The 22,244-nt window shown below is 41.6% G+C and overlaps 1 protein-coding gene across 4 annotated transcripts in view; it reads left to right on the forward strand.

The window, feature by feature from the left end:
- The window catches only part of RNASET2 (ribonuclease T2), a 53,729-nt gene that overhangs the window by 24,475 nt on the left and 7,010 nt on the right, over positions 1 to 22,244 (forward strand). For all 4 annotated transcript variants that reach the window (XM_085888834.1, XM_085888835.1, XM_085888833.1 and 1 more), the window contains 4 exons: positions 12,245 to 12,306; positions 19,149 to 19,262; positions 20,783 to 20,831; positions 22,062 to 22,133. In XM_085888834.1, the coding sequence (XP_085744960.1) occupies positions 12,245 to 12,306; positions 19,149 to 19,262; positions 20,783 to 20,831; positions 22,062 to 22,133 (297 nt within the window). The remainder of the gene's footprint in view (positions 1 to 12,244; positions 12,307 to 19,148; positions 19,263 to 20,782; positions 20,832 to 22,061; positions 22,134 to 22,244) is intronic.

The raw sequence follows: 22,244 nt of genomic DNA on the forward strand, positions 1-22,244 counted from the left end.
ACAAAAGAAAATCCAAAATCTAGTTGCAAATCAAAACCATCAAGACGAAGTGCATCAAGTAAAAAAATATAGTTTAAGAGGTGAAATTGTATCGAAAGCAGAACTAAAATCTAAGAAAAGTAACTTAGCATAGGAAGGCATATGTTTATCTGGACGGTTTACCATGTGACGGAGAGTGAGTGAAACAGCATTTTCTCCTGAACAATTACAGCAATACGCAAACTGATAAGGGTCAAGTGAAGCAGGAAGAACAGATTTCAGGGAGTGCAAAACTAGATGCTTAATCATTAATTTGAATAATTTCAGATTAATCCCAGATGTTATAATTAGTGACACTACTTTATTTAACCATTAAATATAATTTGCATTACATTGAAAACATTTAATTTTTTTCAAGTAGACATTTTAATCGACAGTGTTATTTTATTGCCCATCCTTTTTTTTTTTATCAAATGTAGGTTCATAGAAGAGTCGAGTGATACAGGGTAAAAAAAAGCAACGTACTGACAGTGGAGCTACAGTTGGACAGAAAAAGCAATTAAATGAATGAACAGGAAAATAGCATAGAGAGAGGAATGCAGGAAAGACGGTAACCTGCAAGTATGAGGGTTGAGTTAGTTAAAGTTAATGGGGGAAGAAAAGATAATGGGCATGGATGGCTAATGAACGAGCTCAAGGTGGAGCCACGAGGAGTGGTCTGTGCCGGCTCGGTGCCTCCCCTGCCAGGGTTTAACCACTCTGGCCCTTTTTCCTCACCTTTCCCGTCCTCCGACGTACTCTACCATGTGTCATTTGTTGACCACCACGGCACAGAGGCGATCTACTGAAGCTTCAGACCACCGGAGTGGACGTCCGTAGCAGTTTGCGATTGCGAACCATCCCAATCGTGGTTTGCTTGAGGGCCCCTGTGAAGAACGCCGACCCAGTGCCCAGATCCAGTCCATCAGATCTGCATAACTGGCACAGTGGGCAAGACCATCTGCCCGGAAGAGTTCGGGGCACAATGCTCACTGAAATTGTTGTGCCGGTGGCACAAGGCATGCAACGACTCAGTGGTTAACCACGTACAGCTAGGCCAACCCGGGTCAGGGGTCTGAGGTTGCCGACCGAATGCCCGTTGTTGACCCCCACAGAACCCCCCCCCTCAAGAGGGCCATGCCGCACACAGTGGATCGCAAGCACCATGGAGATGTTAGGGGAGGAGAGAGTTCGACTCGTGTCTCAGGGTGACCCCCTTCTGAGATGTAGTGGTCGTACCACACGTTTCTTGGGAGGGACCCATCCCCACGAGCCCAGCCGTATCATGGACCGGTCACTGCAAGCAGTATACCGGTCCATGGGAGGCGAGCCACTGCTTGAGACACACCGTGAGTTTTGGTTGAATAACATTGGTTACTCTGTTTATTTGAAAAAAAACTGCTTCTTTTGAAGCCCTGGAAGGAAGAGTGGGATTTAACCTTCTCCTGGAGGTACAGTAGTAAGTTACACAAATGTGAGAGAAGAGTGGAGGTGAGTGGGAAACCTGGACTTGGGGAGCTTGGAAGGAGGTATGAGTAAATAAGGTTAGAAAAGAGGGTGTGAGGCTTATGGAAAGGAAAGGATCAAAAATTGAAAAATTTGTGCACCTAATAGATTGCTTGCTTCCTGTGTAAAATTATCCTGAAATTTCCAGAGGCCACAAACCTCTCTGTAACATGAGAGTAGCTGGGACTATTGCTACAGCCTCATTGTGGGAGATGCGAGTGATAATAATAACAATACTAATAATAATAATAACTAGAACTGCCGCTTTATAACTGCTGGCAGTGATGACCAGGTACCAAGACGTCCAGCTTCGATACAACACGGGACTGACGAGTTACGGACCGAATAACATGAAGTGTTCAATCTGCTTATCACGTATGCAGTTAGCCCTTTTTCTTGGGGACATCGTCGTTATCAATTCAACTGGCATTTAAATTACCTGAACACGAAGCAATAAATGTGCGGGAAATGTCATCATGGGTCCACAGGGTAAATGGTAAATCGGAACTCCCCCCGAGTAATCCGAACCCCCCCCCCCCACATAGTCTCTCTGCTATGTGGGATTGATGAGTTATGGACCCAGTAACACGCCGCATTCAATCTATTTATTACGTAAGCACTTAGCCCTTTTTCCTGAATACATAGTTGGTAGAAATTGAATTGGTGTTTAAATAACCTGAACACAAAGTAGTAAATGTGGACACCATGGGTGCTGAGGGTAAAGCGGGATTCCCCTGAGTATAATGAGGCCCCACATGTTTCTCTGCAATGCAGGATTCACAAGTTAAGCACCGAGGAACAGGTTACATTCCATATATTTATTACTAGTAGTAATGCCCGGCGTTGCTCGGGCTAGCAATAAAGCCCAGTGTTGCCCGGGCTTTCTTGCAAATTTCCTGAATAGCTGTTAGTGGTTAGCGGTTAGGGGTTAGCGGTTAGGGTTAGGGTTGCAGTTAGGGTTAGCGTTAGGGTTAGCTGTTAGGGTTAGGGTTAGCGGTTAGGGTTAGGGTTAGCTGTTAGGGTTAGGGTTCGGGTTAGGGTTAGTGTTAGGGGAGCTAACCCTAACCCTAACCCTAACAGCTTGGCGTAGCGGAGGTAAACAGCACCCGGGGCAAAGTGGAAATTTGCGTCCCCCGTAGGCCTTAAACTTGAGTGGATTTGAATGGAAAATCCCATAAGGGATATCGATTTATCGATTTTTTCGAATATCGGAAGTGTTATGGAAAAAATTTATAGCCAATGACCTAAGTTGGACCAAAAGCCATAATTGTACCGAATTTGAATGGAATCCGTTGGAGTTTGTGAAAATGCATCAAAACGAATTTTGAGGGGCCTCTTAAGGAAGACAATAATATCATTAGTATATGTGCCAAATCTTGTTTCATTTCATGCAGTAACAAAAATCTGATGGTGGAACAAAGAAAGAGGCGTGCCGAAATATTAATATAGATATAACGTTCCATCTATTTACTATGTTCCCAGTTGACCCTTTTTCTTGGCTGGGGCCATCATCAGTATCAATTGAATTGCTACTCCTGTACCATCAAACCCATGCAGGCGCAGCCAAGTGAGCCTTTGACAAAATAAATTTGAAAAGTTCTCAGATTCAAATAATTAAATAATTCTGGCTGCCAGACTTTGTGGCCGATTAGGTTGAAATTTAAAATGTACATGCCACATGTCGGCTAGATCATAATGGTGAATTTTCACATTGATTGATGCAGCGGTTCCAGAGTAAACATTATTTAATATTTTCCTTCAATCCAATATGGCTGCCAAACCATGTGACATCAATTAATTATTCATGAATAAACTTATGTCCCCTTACCTTGGAGAAAATGTGCATGAAGCTTCCCCGTGATTTGACAAGCCACTCTGCAGAAGGTGTTTGAAGGTTGTAGGGTAAATTAAACATGGCTACTAAGCCATGTGACAGCAAATAGAAATTACCAAACTTGTTAAAGTATGTCTGTGGGGAACATGTGTGTAAAGTTTCGCCTCAATCTGTTCAGCTGTTTCGGAGAAGAAGGTTTTAATTTTTTTTTAATTTTCAATCCAATATGGCTGATGAACCATGTGACCTATGACATCATAAATTTACCTTCTGCCTCTAATGGGGAAGGGGATCAAGCTTATGAAGTTTCGTGTTAATCGTATAAGGTGTGTTTTTCTATCCAAGATGGCTGCCAAACCATGTGACTTGTGATGTCATAATTTTTACCATACATGCAGCCATGGTGGTGTATGATAGTTGCAAAGTTTTGCTTCGATAGGTTAAGTGGTTCCAGAGAAAACATTATTTCATATTTTTCTTCAATCCAACATGACTCCCAAACCATGTGACCTATCAATTATTCATGAACAAACATATATCCCCTACCCTTGGAGAATATGTGTGAAGTTTCCCCTTGATCTGACCAACCATTCTGCAGATGATGTTGGAAGATTTTAGGGTAAATTCAATATGGCTGCCAAACCATGTGACCTATCAATTAAAAATAATAAACTTGTAAAAGGATGTCATGTGGAATGTGTGTGTAAAGTTTAACCTCAATCTGTCCAGCTGTTCTGGAGAAGAAGATTAAAAAAGATATATAGTATTTCAAAACAATATGGCTGTCAAACCATGTGACACCAAACCTATGACGTCATTATAGTTTTTTTCTCTGGTGAGTTGCACAGACGACGCTCACGAAATTTCATATTTTTCTGATGCAGCGTTCTTCCTGTCGAATTTTCACCGCGATACCACCTCACCGATAACGTCAAGAAAAATCACACGTGTTCCCCACGGAGAGTTCTTGCCACGTGCTAAGTTTCAATTTTTTTCCATTGCGCAGTTTCAGAGATGCAGAGATCCAAAAAATTTCGCTTTTTCAAAGATGGCGCCCATATCATGTGACGTATGCCGTCTTAATTATGAATTCAGTATGCTCTCAAAAAAGATGCATACTACAGTGAAAACTTTGTGTCGATCGGACTTATAGTTGCCGAGAAAATGAATTTTAAAGCAAAAAAAAACCCTCCACAAATTGCTGGCGGAGGAAAAATAATAATAAGAAACAGAGCAAAAACAATAGGTGACCCAGCCTTGTCGGCTTGGTACCCGAATAACTAGAACTGCCACTTTATAACCGCTGACAGTGATGACCGGGTACCAAGACGTCTGGCTTCGATACAATCCTGCTTTGATACAACACGGGATTGATGAGTTAAGGACTCAGTAACATGCCGCATTCAATCTATTTATTACGTGCACAGTTAGCCCTTTTTTCTGAATACATAGTCGGTATCAATTGAATTGGTGTTTAAATAACCTGAACACGAAGTAATAAATGTGGACACCATGGGTGCAGAGGGTAAACCACCACTTCCCCTGAATCTAATGAGGCCCCACATGTTTCTCGACGATGCGGGATTCTCATGTAATGGACCGAGGAACAGGCCACATTCCATTTATTTATTATGGACACAGTTGACCCTTTTACCTGGGACCATCAATCAGTATCAATTGAATTGCTACTCGTGTACCCTCAAACGCATGCAGGCGCAGCCAAGTGGGCCTTATTCCAAAACAAAAAAACTTCTAAAAGTTCTCAGATTCAAACAATTAAATTATTCTGGCTACCAGACCTTGCGGCCGATCGGGTTGAAATTGAAAACATACATTCCCCGTATCTATTACATCATAATTTTGACGTTTCACATTGATTGATGCAGCGATTCCAGAGAAAACATTATTTAATATTTTCCTTCAATCCAATATGGCTGCCAAATCATGTGACGTACATCAAAAAAGTTGGGAACTTTTTGTTCACCATGTATAGGCGGTCACACTTGTAAAGTTGATCAGATAAGCCATTCTGGAGGAGATGTTTCAAGTTTCTAGTTTCCAATCCAACATGGCTGCCAAACCACGTGACCTATGACATCATAAATTTAAATTCTGCCTCTAATTGAGTGGTGGATCACGCTCGTGAAGTTTCGTCTTAATCAGATAAGGTTCATTTTGCTATCCAAGATGGCCACCAAACCATGTCACTTCTGACATAATTTTCACCCGATATGCAGCAATGGAGTTAGATAACACTTCCAAAGTTTCGCTTCAATGGGATAAATGATTCCAGAGAAAACATTATTTAATATTTTTCTTCAATCCAATATGGCTGCCAAACCATATGACTTATAAATTATTCATTAACAAACTTGTATCCCCAAGTGTTGAGGAAGGAGTGTGTGTGATGTTTCACCTCAATCTGTCTGTCCAGTCATTCTGGAGAAGCAGATTTTAAAAAAGGTTTGAGGGTAAATCCAATATGGCCACCAAACCATGTGAACGATCAACAAGCTGAATACCATGAATGACCCCGACGTTGAATGAAAGCTGATTACCATATGATGTTGATACTTGGGCAGCCGTTTACCAGACAATATAAACGCGTGAGGCCGCTCAAAGTAAAGACCTCTATTCTCCAGAGAAATTTATATTCCAACGTCATCACACGATTTTCAAACCCACGCTCACGGCCATTAAATAAATACTCTGAATTCTTGTAAATCATGGCTTTCTTCACAAAGTGTTGGAATTCAACAGAAAGGACCCGAGGACCACCGAAAAGTTCAATCTCTCGCGAGATAAGGCTAACATAAGGTGCAATGTCGTCTCTACGGCTGCATGGTGTCACGTGACCCGCCAGCTCGTGGTCCGATGAAATGTTTTAACAACATTGTAAATATTCCGTTTTTCGCCGGAATTCTTTTGGATACTAGTAGAGCACGTCACACAACCTTAGAAAATATAAGCCAAGATCGGATAGTCACTACCGATAAGCAGTCCCCCAGGGGGACACGATCCGAGGTCAAGCAGTGAAGGGAAAGCATGTGGTGTTCCTTTCCATTTCCATACCCAACGGTTATTTGAATTTAATACATTTTCCTCATGACAAGTGTGTTTCTGCTCGGATTTTACGAAAATTATCTACGTTAAAACTGTAGCTACATTAGAAGGTTCCAAAAGTGAAAACATAAATCGAATATACCTTAAGATAGCCTCGTGAGGAGGCATGGAAGGCGATGGAAGCCAATGGAAGCCTCCCCTCTGTGCAATGCATTCCACACTGACCGAGGATACAAAACATTCAAATTTCACAAATCTTTATGCAACCGAGTGTGAATCAACCTTAGCGACTGCGAAAAGTGAAAACAGAATTTAAATTGAACTTAAAAAAACAAACAATTTGAAAACCCCTCCGATTGACAGTCAAACATCGGGGTCACATGGCCTGCGCAGACCAATCACAGCAATGATGTAAATGTGAGGAGAATGAGGAGGAGAAAATTTGAAAACCCCTCCTATTGACGGAGTCAAACGTTGGGGTAATTAGTCATTAACAGACTTGTAACACTCATGTCTTGGGGTATATTTGTGTAAAGTTTCACCTCAATCTGTTCAGCTATTTTGGAGAAGATTTTAAAATTATTTATTTATTATTTTTAATTTAAATAATATGGCTGCTGAACCACGTGACCTTTGACGTCATTTTTCTTTTTCTTCTGGTAAGTTGTCGGATACAGCGTTTGTACTCGTCAAATTATGACGTCGTACAGAAGGTACTGATGACGTCATGATTAACATCACTTATACTCCTTGCAAGGATCTTGACAACGAGCTATGGTTCAATTTTTTCCAGCGAGCAGTTCCAGAAAAGAAGACGTCCAGAGTTTTTCGGTTTTTCAAAGATGGCCACCCATACTACGTGACTGATGACGTCATAATTATCACAAAAAAAAATTCTGCAAAAAAAAGACATTTCAGTGAAAATGTCGTGTCAATCGGACTAACGGTTGCCGAGAAAATGAATTTAGAGAAAAAAGGGAATAAACCCGAAATTTTACTGGGGAATAAAATAATAATAAACAGAAGAAAAACAATCGGTTACCCAGCCTGAAAGGCTTGGTACCCTAACAAATAGAGAACAAACAAAAGAAAAACAAGAGGTTACCCAGCCTGAAAGGCTTGGTACCCTAACAAATAGAGAACAAACAAAAGAAAAACAATAGGTTACCCAGCCTGAAAGGCTTGGTACCCTAACAAATAGAGAACAAACAAAAGAAAAACAAGAGGTTACCCAGCCTGAAAGGCTTGGTACCCTAACAAATAGAGAACAAACAAAAGAAAAACAATAGGTTACCCAGCCTGAAAGGCTTGGTACCCTAACAAATAGAGAACAAACAAAAGAAAAACAATAGGTTACCAGCCTGAAAGGCTTGGTACCCGAACAAATAGAGAACAAACAAAAGAAAAACAAGAGGTTACCCAGCCTGAAAGGCTTGGTACCCTAACAAATAGAGAACAAACAAAAGAAAAACAATAGGTTACCCAGCCTGAAAGGCTTGGTACCCTAACAAATAGAGAACAAACAAAAGAAAAACAATAGGGTTACCCAGCCTGAAAGGCTTGGTACCCTAACAAATAGAGAACAAACAAAAGAAAAACAAGAGGTTACCCAGCCTGAAAGGCTTGGTACCCTAACAAATAGAGAACAAACAAAAGAAAAACAATAGGTTACCCAGCCTGAAAGGCTTGGTACCCTAACAAATAGAGAACAAACAAAAGAAAAACAATAGGTTACCCAGCCTGAAAGGCTTGGTACCCTAACAAATAGAGAACAAACAAAAGAAAAACAAAAGGTTACCCAGCCTGAAAGGCTTGGTACCCTAACAAATAGAGAACAAACAAAAGAAAAACAATAGGTTACCCAGCCTGAAAGGCTTGGTACCCTAACAAATAGAGAACAAACAAAAGAAAAACAATAGGTTACCCAGCCTGAAAGGCTTGGTACCCTAACAAATAGAGAACAAACAAAAGAAAAACAATAGGTTACCCAGCCTGAAAGGCTTGGTACCCTAACAAATAGAGAACAAACAAAAGAAAAACAAAAGGTTACCCAGCCTGAAAGGCTTGGTACCCTAACAAATAGAGAACAAACAAAAGAAAAACAATAGGTTACCCAGCCTGAAAGGCTTGGTACCCTAACAAATAGAGAACAAACAAAAGAAAAACAATAGGTTACCCAGCCTGAAAGGCTTGGTACCCTAACAAATAGAGAACAAACAAAAGAAAAACAATAGGTTACCCAGCCTGAAAGGCTTGGTACCCTAACAAATAGAGAACAAACAAAAGAAAAACAAAAGGTTACCCAGCCTGAAAGGCTTGGTACCCTAACAAATAGAGAACAAACAAAAGAAAAACAATAGGTTACCCAGCCTGAAAGGCTTGGTACCCTAACAAATAGAGAACAAACAAAAGAAAAACAATAGGTTACCCAGCCTGAAAGGCTTGGTACCCTAACAAATAGAGAACAAACAAAAGAAAAACAATAGGTTACCCAGCCTGAAAGGCTTGGTACCCTAACAAATAGAGAACAAACAAAAGAAAAACAATAGGTTACCCAGCCTGAAAGGCTTGGTACCCTAACAAATAGAGAACAAACAAAAGAAAAACAATAGGTTACCCAGCCTGAAAGGCTTGGTACCCTAACAAATAAAGAACAAACAAAAGAAAAACAATAGGTTACCAGCCTGAAAGGCTTGGTACCCGAACAAATAGAGAACAAACAAAAGAAAAACAATAGGTTGCCCAGCCTGAAAGGCTTGGTACCCGAACAAATAGAGAACAAACAAAAGCAAAACAAGAGGTTACCCAGCCTGAAAAGGCTTGGTACCCTAACAAATAGCGAACAAACAAAAGAAAAACAATAGGTCACCCAGCCTGAAAGGCTTGGTACCCTAACAAATAGAGAACAAACAAAAGAAAAACAATAGGTTACCCAGCCTGAAAGGCTTGGTACCCTAACAAATAGAGAACAAACAAAAGAAAAACAATAGGTTACCAGCCTGAAAGGCTTGGTACCCGAACAAATAGAGAACAAACAAAAGAAAAACAAGAGGTTACCCAGCCTGAAAGGCTTGGTACCCTAACAAATAGAGAACAAACAAAAGAAAAACAATAGGTTACCCAGCCTGAAAGGCTTGGTACCCTAACAAATAGAGAACAAACAAAAGAAAAACAATAGGTTACCCAGCCTGAAAGGCTTGGTACCCTAACAAATAGAGAACAAACAAAAGAAAAACAAGAGGTTACCCAGCCTGAAAGGCTTGGTACCCTAACAAATAGAGAACAAACAAAAGAAAAACAATAGGTTACCCAGCCTGAAAGGCTTGGTACCCTAACAAATAGAGAACAAACAAAAGAAAAACAATAGGTTACCCAGCCTGAAAGGCTTGGTACCCTAACAAATAGAGAACAAACAAAAGAAAAACAATAGGTTACCCAGCCTGAAAGGCTTGGTACCCTAACAAATAGAGAACAAACAAAAGAAAAACAATAGGTTACCCAGCCTGAAAGGCTTGGTACCCTAACAAATAAAGAACAAACAAAAGAAAAACAATAGGTTACCAGCCTGAAAGGCTTGGTACCCGAACAAATAGAGAACAAACAAAAGAAAAACAATAGGTTGCCCAGCCTGAAAGGCTTGGTACCCGAACAAATAGAGAACAAACAAAAGCAAAACAAGAGGTTACCCAGCCTGAAAAGGCTTGGTACCCTAACAAATAGCGAACAAACAAAAGAAAAACAATAGGTCACCCAGCCTGAAAGGCTTGGTACCCTAACAAATAGAGAACAAACAAAAGAAAAACAATAGGTTACCCAGCCTGAAAGGCTTGGTACCCTAACAAATAGAGAACAAACAAAAGAAAAACAAGAGGTTACCCAGCCTGAAAGGCTTGGTACCCTAACAAATAGAGAACAAACAAAAGAAAAACAAGAGGTTACCCAGCCTGAAAGGCTTGGGACCCAAACAAATAGAGAACAAACAAAAGAAAAACAAGAGGTTACCCAGCCTGAAAGGCTTGGGACCCAAACAAATAGAGAACAAACAAAAGAAAAACAAGAGGTTACCCAGCCTGAAAGGCTTGGTACCCTAACAAATAGAGAACAAACAAAAGAAAAACAAGAGGTTACCCAGCCTGAAAGGCTTGGTACCCTAACAAATAGAGAACAAACAAAAGAAAAACAAGAGGTTACCCAGCCTGAAAGGCTTGGTACCCTAATAAATAGAGAACAAACAAAAGAAAAACAATAGGTTACCCAGCCTGAAAGGCTTGGTACCCTAACAAATAGAGAACAAACAAAAGAAAAACAATAGGTTACCCAGCCTGAAAGGCTTGGTACCCTCATAATAATCTTTTGATTCCAAATAATCAAGGAGAAACAGATGTGATGCTATGGCACACCACTGAGCTGAAGACAAAAGCCTTGTCGGCTGTGACTAGTTCTAATTTATTGAGGAATTAATTATGTGGTATGGTGTTGGATGCCTAATCTGTGGCTGACTTTGAAGGCCAGCTTTTCTATCTGGTGAGCTCAGGAGATGGTCATTACTGATGGTGAGGCCTCGAAGTTCAAGAGACTGAACAGTGTACGTAGATCTTGGAAAGAGGTGGGTTCATTTGATGATCCTTTCTGAGCAATAGGGTGTGAGTTTGAGGTTTGCTCGGATTAAAGGACATGTTCCGTTTGTCAAACCAGCATCTAATCGATTCCAGATCAGCAAAGAGTGATGCAGCTGCCGTCTGCCTGTCTTTGGAATGGGAAAGGGAAAAGGGAAAGGGAAGGAGATGAATCGGAAAATAGGAACAACAATGTGGAGTCCTCTGCAGAGAGGATTCAGAAAGAGAGGGTTATTCAGATCATCAACAAGGTCGTTTATGTAAATGAAGAACAAGACTAGAACGGCACTCAGTAGAGTGTATACCTCTGCTAGGCTGAACAGTTTACGTTCTGTATCCCACTCGAAGGCCGGATCTACATCCGGACCTGAACCAAAATGTAATTGGCTTCTTCTTGTCACCCATCCAACTCGTCCACAAAGTTTTGTTATAATCAGTACACAACTTTGTGAAATACCGTTTTTGGCCGATCTCTCAATGGTGAAGAATCACTTTAAAATAAAAAATAATTATCGTTTCCAGACCAGAATCCAGAGCTTCACAAAATCGAATCAATTTATCCTTGTCACACATCCAACCTGTCCACCAAGTTTTGCCCGATTCTGTCTAACTTTTTGAGATATCATGTTGTGTATCGTTTTTGTCTCAATGTTGAAGAATCACTTTAAAAAAAGAAATTATAGTATCTTCACCAAAATTGAATCAATTCGCCCATGTTACACACCCAAGCGGTCCACCAAGTTTCATCCAAATCCGTGCATAACTTTTTGAGATATCCTGCTCACAGACAAACAGACACATGGGGTGATAACATAAACTCCCTCCACCTTCGGTAACAATTGAGAGAAAACAAGTAAAGCCTTCGAAGGGAAGAGTGGAATATGGGATAACTTAACATCAGCTTAGCGGATAAGCAGGACTGTCGACTGCACAAGTCCTTAAAGAGCCGCAGGTTACCGAGTTGAGCCTTAGCCATTTCCTTGAAGGATGGCTGTATTGCATGTACTCCTACTATCATTCATGTTCCATATGAACTCCACTTCCCTATGTCATGAAATTGATGACATTAACTACTATCGCTGCTTCACCACCTCCACAGTGGTGTGATGACCATGTGAGCTGTTGTCATTATAACTGTGGATGGTAAAACACTAAAGTGGTTCATACTATGCAAGCATTAAAGTGGTTCTTTTGAATGTCTTTGCAGGAACTTGTGCCACTTCTCAAGCTGTATTGGCCTGACTTGAAAGGACATGGCAGCGAATTTTGGTACACAGAGTAGAATAACATGATTTAATGATTTTTTTTTAAGTGACATTGTTTTATAAGTCACATTGACTGGTGAGTGGGATTTATAAATACAACGAGCACACAGTATTTGTTTCCGTAACTTATATGCACTGATTGTGAAGGAGGGAGAGTGGTTGGGGTGGGGGGATTCGGGTGGGCTATTGAGGAAAATATGATCGGAGTATTTGAGAACTAGGGAAACAATGCAGTTTGGGAGATGGAGAATATGTGGAGAAGAGGGGGTGGGGGATGGGGCATGGGGGCGTTGTAAGAAATTATGCCATGTTTACCCTCACCAGAGTAGAGGGTACTGCATTTGGGTCTGTCTGTTTGTTACTTGGGAAATCAAATATTCTCTTTCGACCTTCACACCTTTTAATACCATGTAGATCCCTTTGACCTTTAGAGCCTTTTTAGATGTTTTTTTAAAGACCCTTTATACCCCTTCAGACAATACAGACAATTTTGACCTTAAATTACACCCCTTAGAGTGGTGAGACCCCTTCGACTTTTTAAGATGCTTTTGACACTTTAGTTCATTTCGATCCTTGAGACCCATTTACACCATTTTGATCTTTTTGACATATTTAGACCTTTTCAGACCTTTAGACCTTCAGACCATTTGACCTTTACACCTTTTCAGACCTTTGACCTTTACACATTTACAATAACACCATTTAGACCTTTAAATTTTTTATTTTTTTTTGTATACCTTGTCGAGGCTCGTATGAGAGCTAACACACAATGCACAGCAAGGGGGCATGAGACAAGAGGGGTGGGAGTGCGAAGGACAAAACAGTGGGAAACAGAGACATTAGGAGATCTGTGGAAGGGAGAGCGATGGGGCGGGGAACACGGGGCATACAAGATGGACATTACAGGGACTTTCAGGAAGGAAAGCAGGGAATTTGAAGGAGGTGGGCTTGAGTGGATTATCGGTGGAAGAAAAGATCGAGGATTTGGATGGGGGATGATAAGAGGTGGTGGTGAACAGCTGTTTTGAAAGCCTGGAGGGAAGAATGGGAAAGAATAGAGCGAGGGAGGTTATTCCAAAGGCGGGAAAAAGAGGAATGAAAGAGTGAAGGTGAGCAGTGATTCATGATTTTGGTAGTTTTACCAGAAGGGGGTTGTTGGCGGACCTTGAGCGCCCTGCGGAAATATGGTGGGGACAAATCGCAGACAGAGTAGAGGAGGGGGGGCGAGACTGGAGAGGAGACGGTAGAAGACAGAAAGACCACCAACCTGCCTGCTGTGAGAGAGTGAGAGGCTCAAAAATTCAGCCTCATCATGGGAGATGCCAATGATCTGAAATGCCTTGGTTTCCACAGCGTGAAGCTGAGAAAGGTGGGAGGCAGCACCAGCCCAGAGGGGAGAGCAGTACTCCATCAGGCTGTGGACAAAAGCTTTGTTTGTGGTCAGGAGCTCAGGTGGGCCGAGGAAGGATTTTATGACGGAGGATTCCCAGTCGGCGACTGGCTTTTGGAGGCCAGGTTTGAAATGTGGCTTTCCCAGGAAAGTTCATGGCAGACAGTGAGACCCAGAAGCTTGAAAGAAAGGACTTTTCCAGAGGATTGTTGAGAAAGTGGATGGGGGGTTCTAAACAGTCCTTTCGAAGAGACATAGTGAGAGTGTGAGATTTGTCCGGATTGAAAGACATGTTCCATGTGTTGGACCAGTTTGTGATTTTATCCAGATCTGCAGTGAGCGAAGAAGCTGCTGCTTGCCAGTCTGAGGGATGACAGATAGTACGGCAGAGGGTGAAGTCATCAGCAAAGAGATGTAGAGGATTTTCCAGAGAGTCAGAGAGATCATTGATGAAAACCAGAAAAAGAACAGGGCTCAGAACACTGCCTTGAGGAACTTCAGCCTGGACAGGAAGAGGGGATGAAAGAACTCCATTTAGGGCCACACGTTGACTGCGACAGGAGAGGAAGTCTGCGAGCCATGAGTGGAGTTGGCCTTGGATACCATAGGAAGAGAGTTTGGTGAGCAGGGCAGGGTGCCAGACCATGTCAAAAGCACGTGATATGTCCAGGGATACGGTTCGGATTTCATGTCTGGCATTGAGGACCTCCATCCATTGTTGGGAGAGCAGAAGCAGAATATTCAGGGTAGAGTGACCTGGTCTTAAACCAAATTGATGATCGGAAATCAAGCCATTGGAGAAGAGGAAGGATTTCATGTCTGAAGTGATGATGGATTCCATAACCTTGCTGATGATTGGGAGAAGGCTGATTGGTCTGTAGTTGCAGGGATCTGTTTTTGCACCTTTTTTATGCAGGGCAGTGATGTTTGCTGATTTCCAAGCAGATGGCAGATGACCTTGAGCAAATGAGAGGGTGAATAGAACAGAGAGAGGGTGAGCAAGAGCAGAAGAGCAGGCTTTGAGGACACATGGGCTGATGCCGTCTGGACCGGTTGTAGAATCTTAGTCGAGGTTTGACAGCAAGCTCTCCACCTTGTCAGGAGAAAAGGACACAGATTCCAGGGACAGTGGGGTGCGACCGGGTAAGGTGGGTATAGAAAGCGATGGGTGTTGGGCACAATATTTAGCTGCAAACACCGAGTTTAGGCACTCAGCCTTTTCACGTGCGGTATCAGCAGTGCGGCCATTTGAGGTAAGGGAGGGGATGTTGGGGGAACATACACCAGAAACAGATTTGATTAGATGCCACCAGGATTTTGAGGAGGGAGAGAGGTTTGAAAGTTCAGACTTGGGCTTAGAAAGATGCTGTTGTCTGGCTCTCCTGAAGGTAGATACACACTTGCTCCGAACTTTATGGAAGGAACTGAGATTACCCTCAGTTGGGTTTGCTTTCTATGAGGCAAAGGCAAGTTATTTCAGGACAACTGCCTCGCCCCAAGCTTCAGTGAAGCAAGGGCGGGAGGAATGGTCGGACAACTGAAGACGAGAGGGGATAAATCTGTGCATGAGGGAGAGCAAGTTTCTTTGAAAGAATTCCCAGGATGAGTTGATGTTGGAGAAAGTACCGATGGGAGACCAGTCTATAAGTTTGATGGCTGCTTGGAGACCCTGCCATTCAGTTTGAGTGAAATGCCAGACTCGACGGTGGTGAGGTGGTTCTCTGATAACAGCCAGAGAGATGTCCACTTTGTCAAGGACGTGGTCAGAAGAACTGATTGGAGCGGAGGAAGAGCAGCAGATATTGTCAGGGAAATTTGTCAAAATCAGACGTGTTGGACCAGTTTGTGATTTTACCCAAATCTGCAGTGAGCGAAGAAGCTGCTGCTTGCCAGTCTGAGGGATGACAGATGGTACGGCAGAGGGTGGAGTCATCAGCAAAGAGATAAAGAGGATTTTCCAGACTCAGAGAGATTTGCAACCAATGACCTTTCATTTAGTACATCCCCATTTGCCACACAAAATGAGTCTTGGCATGGGTCTGCATTCTCTGATATGATTGCTCTTTCAAGTTTCCTATGTTATAGAAGGAACAGTGTACTTTCCTGAAATCCCCTGAACCCTAGCGGCTGTTTTACCAGCCACTTTTCAAACCTCCATATACCCGAATAGCTGGTTTACCGACCGCTATTCAAACCTCCATATACCAGGGAGGCTGGATTTTTCTCCAGGGAGCCCAGGGTGAGGGAGCGAAAAGTCCAAAGAGCTCAGGGTTCAAAGGGTTATGCTGTGTCTAAGGTTGATTCTCGGCCCAACTATAATCTGTCATACTGGTGCTTGTTTGACATGGCAGAGCATCACAAAGTGCACCGTCTATCGGATGGATGTTAATCTAGGTGTCCCTTCTGCTTAATTGGGCAACTTAATGGATACCATGGTATCTGTCGTGAAAAGTAGGATAGGTATTGTTGGCACCCTGGACAAATTACAAATTCCTACCACCTTCAGTTGAATATCAGGCCTGTCTAGCCAATTTCATGAAAGTCTTGGGCCAAAAGCCTTTCCTGTAGCTAAGCTATAGACCTAGCTAACCCACAAAACTTGGTGGACAGGTTTGGTGTTTGACAAAGATGAATTAATTAGATTTTGGTGAAGATGCGGATATGGATACGGGAATTTTTTTAAAGTGATTCTTCACCACATAAGGCTGTTCAGAGATAGTAGTGGTGGTGGTAATTTCTGCTGGTGGAAGGTTGAGGATATCAGGTGTGAAAGGGAAGTGTTTGGTTAGTGAAGTGAAAGGAAAATGTAGCAACATAAAGGAACTGAGCGAATGTTTTTTGATGGGTAAATTGGTAGGCAGGTGAGGCTGCTTACAGGTGAGCCTTGCAATGAAAAAAACGTGATGCCATACTGAAATATTTTCTTGCTAATAGTATGCCTTGAAGTAGACACACATTTCTAAAACCATTGTCCCATGTATTCTATTTTCTTTAATTACATCTCACTTGTTTCTCCTGATGAGGTTCCTCCTGATGACTCAATCTTTGCTCTTTTTTATTTCTTCGGGTTCCTTCTTGGTCTTCCATTTCATTGTGTGTTGCCGTCATAGACTCCTATAGAGAAGGACTGGAACCTCCCATGCTCGGGGTTTGTAACTTGAGTCTGAAGGATTAACTTGAGTCCGGGGCTAAAATGACTTCTAGAAGGGCTAGAGACACGATCTAGGGATCCATATTGGGGTTTTTGAGGACGGTGAGTTCAATAGTGTCATTTTCACACCACCTGAGGTCATCTTCAAGGTCAAAAGGTCATTTCAAGGTCAAATTACTGAATTTTGGTATTTTTTGCTCGTTTTTGTGTCTAACTCATAGAGGAAAACTTTTGTAAAGTCTATGACAAAACATGACATTGTGCACCTACTGCACCTACTGCACCTACTTGCTGATTTATATCATCGTTAACTAATGAATGTTTTGTTTATTTCTCTTTCAGAAACTGTCCAGCTGGTGATCTCACAGGATCTTTGTGTTGTTTCCTGCTTTGGTGACAATATGCCACGTCGTTGCAGCTGCTTTGGTTGTAGAGGAAACTATGATGGGACGCCTTATGTAAAGGTCATATCCTTCCCAAAAGATCCTGAGGAGAGGGAGAGATGGATATTGGCAATGCCAAATGAGAAAGAAAGCTTGAGGTGCTTAAAGGAGATATATATTTGTGAGACACATTTCATTTGTGATTGGGTGTCAGTTTGGGGTGGCAAACGACCCAAAGAACCCCCATCAATATTTCCTGGAGTACCGAAATCAGCTTTGAAGCAGGTGACCTCAGCCCCACGCCCAACATCTCTTCTACGTCAGAATCAAGAGCGAAGAAGATGAAGGCAGCTGATGAGGCTGCAGACAATATCCAAGATTTCGACCACTTCTGTGCTAAAATCAGCTCCTATTTTCCTGGCTTTAACATCATAAAAGACCAGGAAAACCATTACCTATCAAGAACTGATGCTACTAGACAAACTGTCAAGCAGTTCTTTCATTTCCAACAAGTTGACTCACCTTTTGGATTTCTATTCTTGAATAGAGTTGAGAAAGATGGCATTGCGGTGCCCAAACGACTTTTTCCTTTGCAGAAGAACAGCCTGCTCTCAAAATGGTCCCAGATTAGATCCATAACTGACCAGGTAAACATCTATGAATGCACAAGCAAGGAAATTCTTCAGCTTGTAATAAGCCAGCTCTGTTGGATGACTGAGGCACATGAGCTTCCTCATTTCACCTTCCTTCTGTCGCAGCTGCATCTTCTGGCAGAGAAAGACTTTGACTACGTTCTTCCTGCTATATTTGCAGATGAAGCCTTGGAAAAGTTTTTCGGCCAAGCCAGGCAAAGAAGCGGTGGAAACTTCTACATTAACGTAGTTGACATTATGGCTGCAGCTAAAATTGCAAATTTGCAAACACTCATTAAGCATGACATTATGCCCGAATCTAGTTCTCGTGTGATTGATTGCGACAAGAACTGTACAACTTCCATAAATCCAGATGAGCGAAGTGAACTCACTGATGAGATTACTCCTCAAGACACTCAGGATCTCATGGGGTCTGATAATGCCCTTAAGCATAAAGTAGTTTATTTGGCCGGACACCTTGTTCATAAATATGGCGATAGCACTAGTATGGAGGAGATAATTGATGATGAAGATGGTAACGAGGTGTCATCTGAGTTTATAGATAATTTGAATCGAGGTGGATTGAGTGTGCAGACTATGTCAACCGTCTTTCTTGTACATAATTCCTATAATTTGTATGACAAGACTAAAATGCGTTGCCGATTTCATTTTGCTGAGCTATTATCCTCTGTCGATACACCTTTAGCTAGTAGTAATGCTGCATGTACTACTTTAGCTAACATTCTATTGAAAGCTCATGTCCTCAATGTAAGTGACAAAGAAAAAGCTTTGGGATGCCTCAGGAGGCAAGAAAAGCTCTCCAACTAGTGATAGACATAGACATAGTTGTAATAGGCATAGTGTTGTGACATGCATATAATGTTTATGTAATATGATATATGACAATAGATATCAAAGTTTGACAGCTCCACACACTTGCATCTTATTACAATCAGCCATCTCTCACCGTTTATGAGTTAAACACAAAAACGAGCAAAAAATACCAGAATTCAGTAATTTGACCTTAAAATATGACGTTTTGACCTTGAAGATGACCTCAGGTGGTGTTGAAAATGACACTATTGAACTCGCCGTCCTCAAAAACCTCTACATGGATCCCGAGATCGTGACTCTAGCCCTTCTAGAAGTCATTTTAGCCCCGGACTCAAGTTAATCCTTCAGACTCAAGTTAAAAACCCCGAGATCGTGAGGTTCCAGTCCTTCTCTATAGGAGTCTATGGTTGCGGTGCAAAACATAAGATTTCTTTCAACTTTATCACCTTCTTGCAGGAAATATGAATGGGACAAGCATGGAACCTGTGCAGGATCTTTACCCGAGATGAATTCTGAATTCAAGTACTTCAACAAAGCACTGGAATTGCATCACAATCAGAACCTTTTAAAGTACGTACATCATAGCCATGTTTTGGTAATATTAATCTGGCGTCTCTGAACATACCAGGTCATCTGGTAGTTTTAGATACAGATCATTGCACTCCATTAGGTGTTCACTAGAACAATAACACAAGTGGTAGCTATTGAATATATGGAGGAAATTAAGGAATATGATCGTTTGCAAGTGGTAGCTACACTGGGTTAGCAGTCATATTTTTGTGGGTTCAAATCTGAATCGAGGAAACATGCTCATTCCAAATACTACTCAGCATGCCAATTTCCTCACCATTTCCAAATCTCTAGCAAATTACAAGACTCTGTGGCATTGTGATTGAAGTGGCTCCTCCGAGTCTGGTCCAGTGGCCAGCAAAAGTATTTACCCCCTACCAATAATGCCACATTCAGATGAATTACGAATTATGCAGAAACAATTTTTCCAAATGAACTTTTTAATTCATAACTGAATAGATCAAATTTAACACTGTTATAGTTGAAGGAGGTTACCTGTTGGGAATACCTGAAAAAAAACATGTACAAATCAAAATTCACCGGTTGCAAAAGTATTCAGCCCCTTCGGTCAGTACTTGGTGCAGGCCCGTAGCAAGAGTAGCACTTATGAAGATTTAACAATTCTGGAAATTGACAAAGTATAACATAACAATAAAAGTTTCAGATTTTTGACAGCAATGTAAAATCGGTTTTATTATTTGGCTCCGAAGCAATGGAAAGTAAGTAAATGGAAAGAGATTGGGCATTTACTGTAAATGGAAAACAAGAAGTGATGCACTGGTGGTGGAGGGAGTGTTGGATGACTTAGAAAGAACTGGCGACATACAGTGGGAAAAAAACCTGAGGGAGATGAAACCACGTGGGTGGCAGTCAGTCAGTGGGCCCAGGACAGTCAAAAGGGTCGTGAGTTCTTCAAGAGGCTCCAGATGCCACCAGGCATGACAGGATCTCAAGCGAGTAAGCCAGCAAAATGGTGTAATATTGAATGAATGGTAAGGATATTAAACTTCGTGGTAAAAATGCCAAAATCTAGGCTGACTGCACATCTAAGCTGTTTTGTTCCTCGTTTCTCACGTCTATGGAACTACCCTTCCACATTCCAGACGCTGTTCTTTCCCACCCTTCCCTCCAGGGCTTCACGTAGGCAGTACACAGAAGATGATGTTTATTTCGCGATTTAACTTAATGCCATTGAAATATTGAAACGCATTGATTGCATTAACCTAAACCCTTACCTGCAGTGTAATACTTTTATAATTCTGTGAATGTATAAGTAAGAAAATGTTCACGTTTTGCTTGGTACATTCTTAATGTATTGTTTACTTAACAATGCTTCAGATGTTTACTTTCATCATTTTCTCGAAGTGAAACAGAACTTTGGGTTTTAACAAGTGTTTCCTCAAAACGTGTTCAAAATGATTCCAACAGTCTTATTACACTTAATATCTGCTCACCCATAAAGTGCAATCATTTTGACTAGGTTTGTGCCCCCCCCCTGGTCCCCTGCCTTTAAACCCTAGAATTTTGAGTAATATGGGAATTGTTCCTTCACTCAAGAATACTTATAAGGTAAGAATGTTGTTCAATTGGGTTCACTTTAAAAGTATTGTCATCAAAATCGGCAATAGTGCAATAAAGCACAGTGCTTTCGTTTGCAAGATATAATATTCTTCAGTGCCATAATAATGTCCTGTTGTTTGGTTCTGACTATTACATGTGGTGGGATGGCAGGATAGCTTTGGGGTATGTGTACTCGCATTTGAGCTGTCAAACCTGTGTTTGAATCTCGGCACGGCTATAAACACTCACTCCTGGGTTTTGCACGCAGAACAATGCATCAATGTGTGCGCCATCCATCTGATAGATGTTAAGCTGGAGGATACAGCTCTGGTTGTTGGTGCAAGTTTAACATCCCATGATGTCTTTCGTTAAGAGTAGGCAAGTTGCCTCAACGCCTTGGCCAAATTACAAATTTCTGCCGAAAATGGGTAGCAAGTGGTGTGGTCTTCTTAGACACTCCAGGACAACATGTTACACTCCTGCTCTTTTCGTGTGGTTATTGACTGTGCAGCAGCTCCGACACTTCAAACTAATTCACGTTCTGAGGTTGTTTACCGATCACATGTCAACAGCCCTCTGGTTATTGACTTGGCAGCAGCTGCTCCATTATAAACAAATTCAAGCTCTGAGGTTGTTTACATGTAACAATCCAATAGCCCTCTTTGTCTATAAAGTACAACAATGCCGATCTATTAAATGGAACGACTAGAAGGGCACTCTGTACTGTAGAGTGCACACCTCCACCAGGCTGAATGGTTTATGTTTTGTATCCCAGTGATAGGCCAGATCTGGATTTGAATCTTCACCAAAATCAAACCGGCTTGCTCTCATCACACACCCAACCTGTCCACCAAGTTTTGTCTGAATCCATCCACAACTTTTTGAGACATGGTGCTATATATCGATTTTGGCTCTATATCTCTCAACAGTGAAGAATCACTTTAAAATGATAGCATCCGAATCTTCAGCAAAATCGAATCTTTTTTGTCTTTGTGACACACCCAATCTGTCCTCCAAATTTCATATGAATCTTTCCACAACGTTTTGAGATATCCTGTTCACAAGACAGACAGAGGGGTGAAAATATAACCTCCGTCCACGTTCGGTGGCAGAGGTAATTATGGTGATGACAATTATTGTGACCTCAATGTTGTGCAACTGGTTGTTAGTAATTTTGAAAACAAGTCAAGTATTTTGCAGGTGACTTGCATAATTGTTCTTCCATTTGTCCTTTTCAAGTTTGCAGATATTGAAATGGCATTCCACAAAGCATTTGGTGTCAAGCCAAAAGTTCAGTGCATCAAAGAAAAGGTACGTTTTACTTAGGGAATTAAAGCAAAATTATGGAGTAGAGAAACTTTGACAGCTTTATCAATTTAGTCAGATTTCATCTGAGGTCAAAGGCAATTCATTAATTGAGAT

This window comes from Eptatretus burgeri, chromosome 7 (genome assembly GCF_056783735.1).
Source record: "Eptatretus burgeri isolate ZD-2024b chromosome 7, Ebu_testis_v1, whole genome shotgun sequence".
Taxonomy (NCBI): Eukaryota; Metazoa; Chordata; class Myxini; order Myxiniformes; family Myxinidae; genus Eptatretus; species Eptatretus burgeri.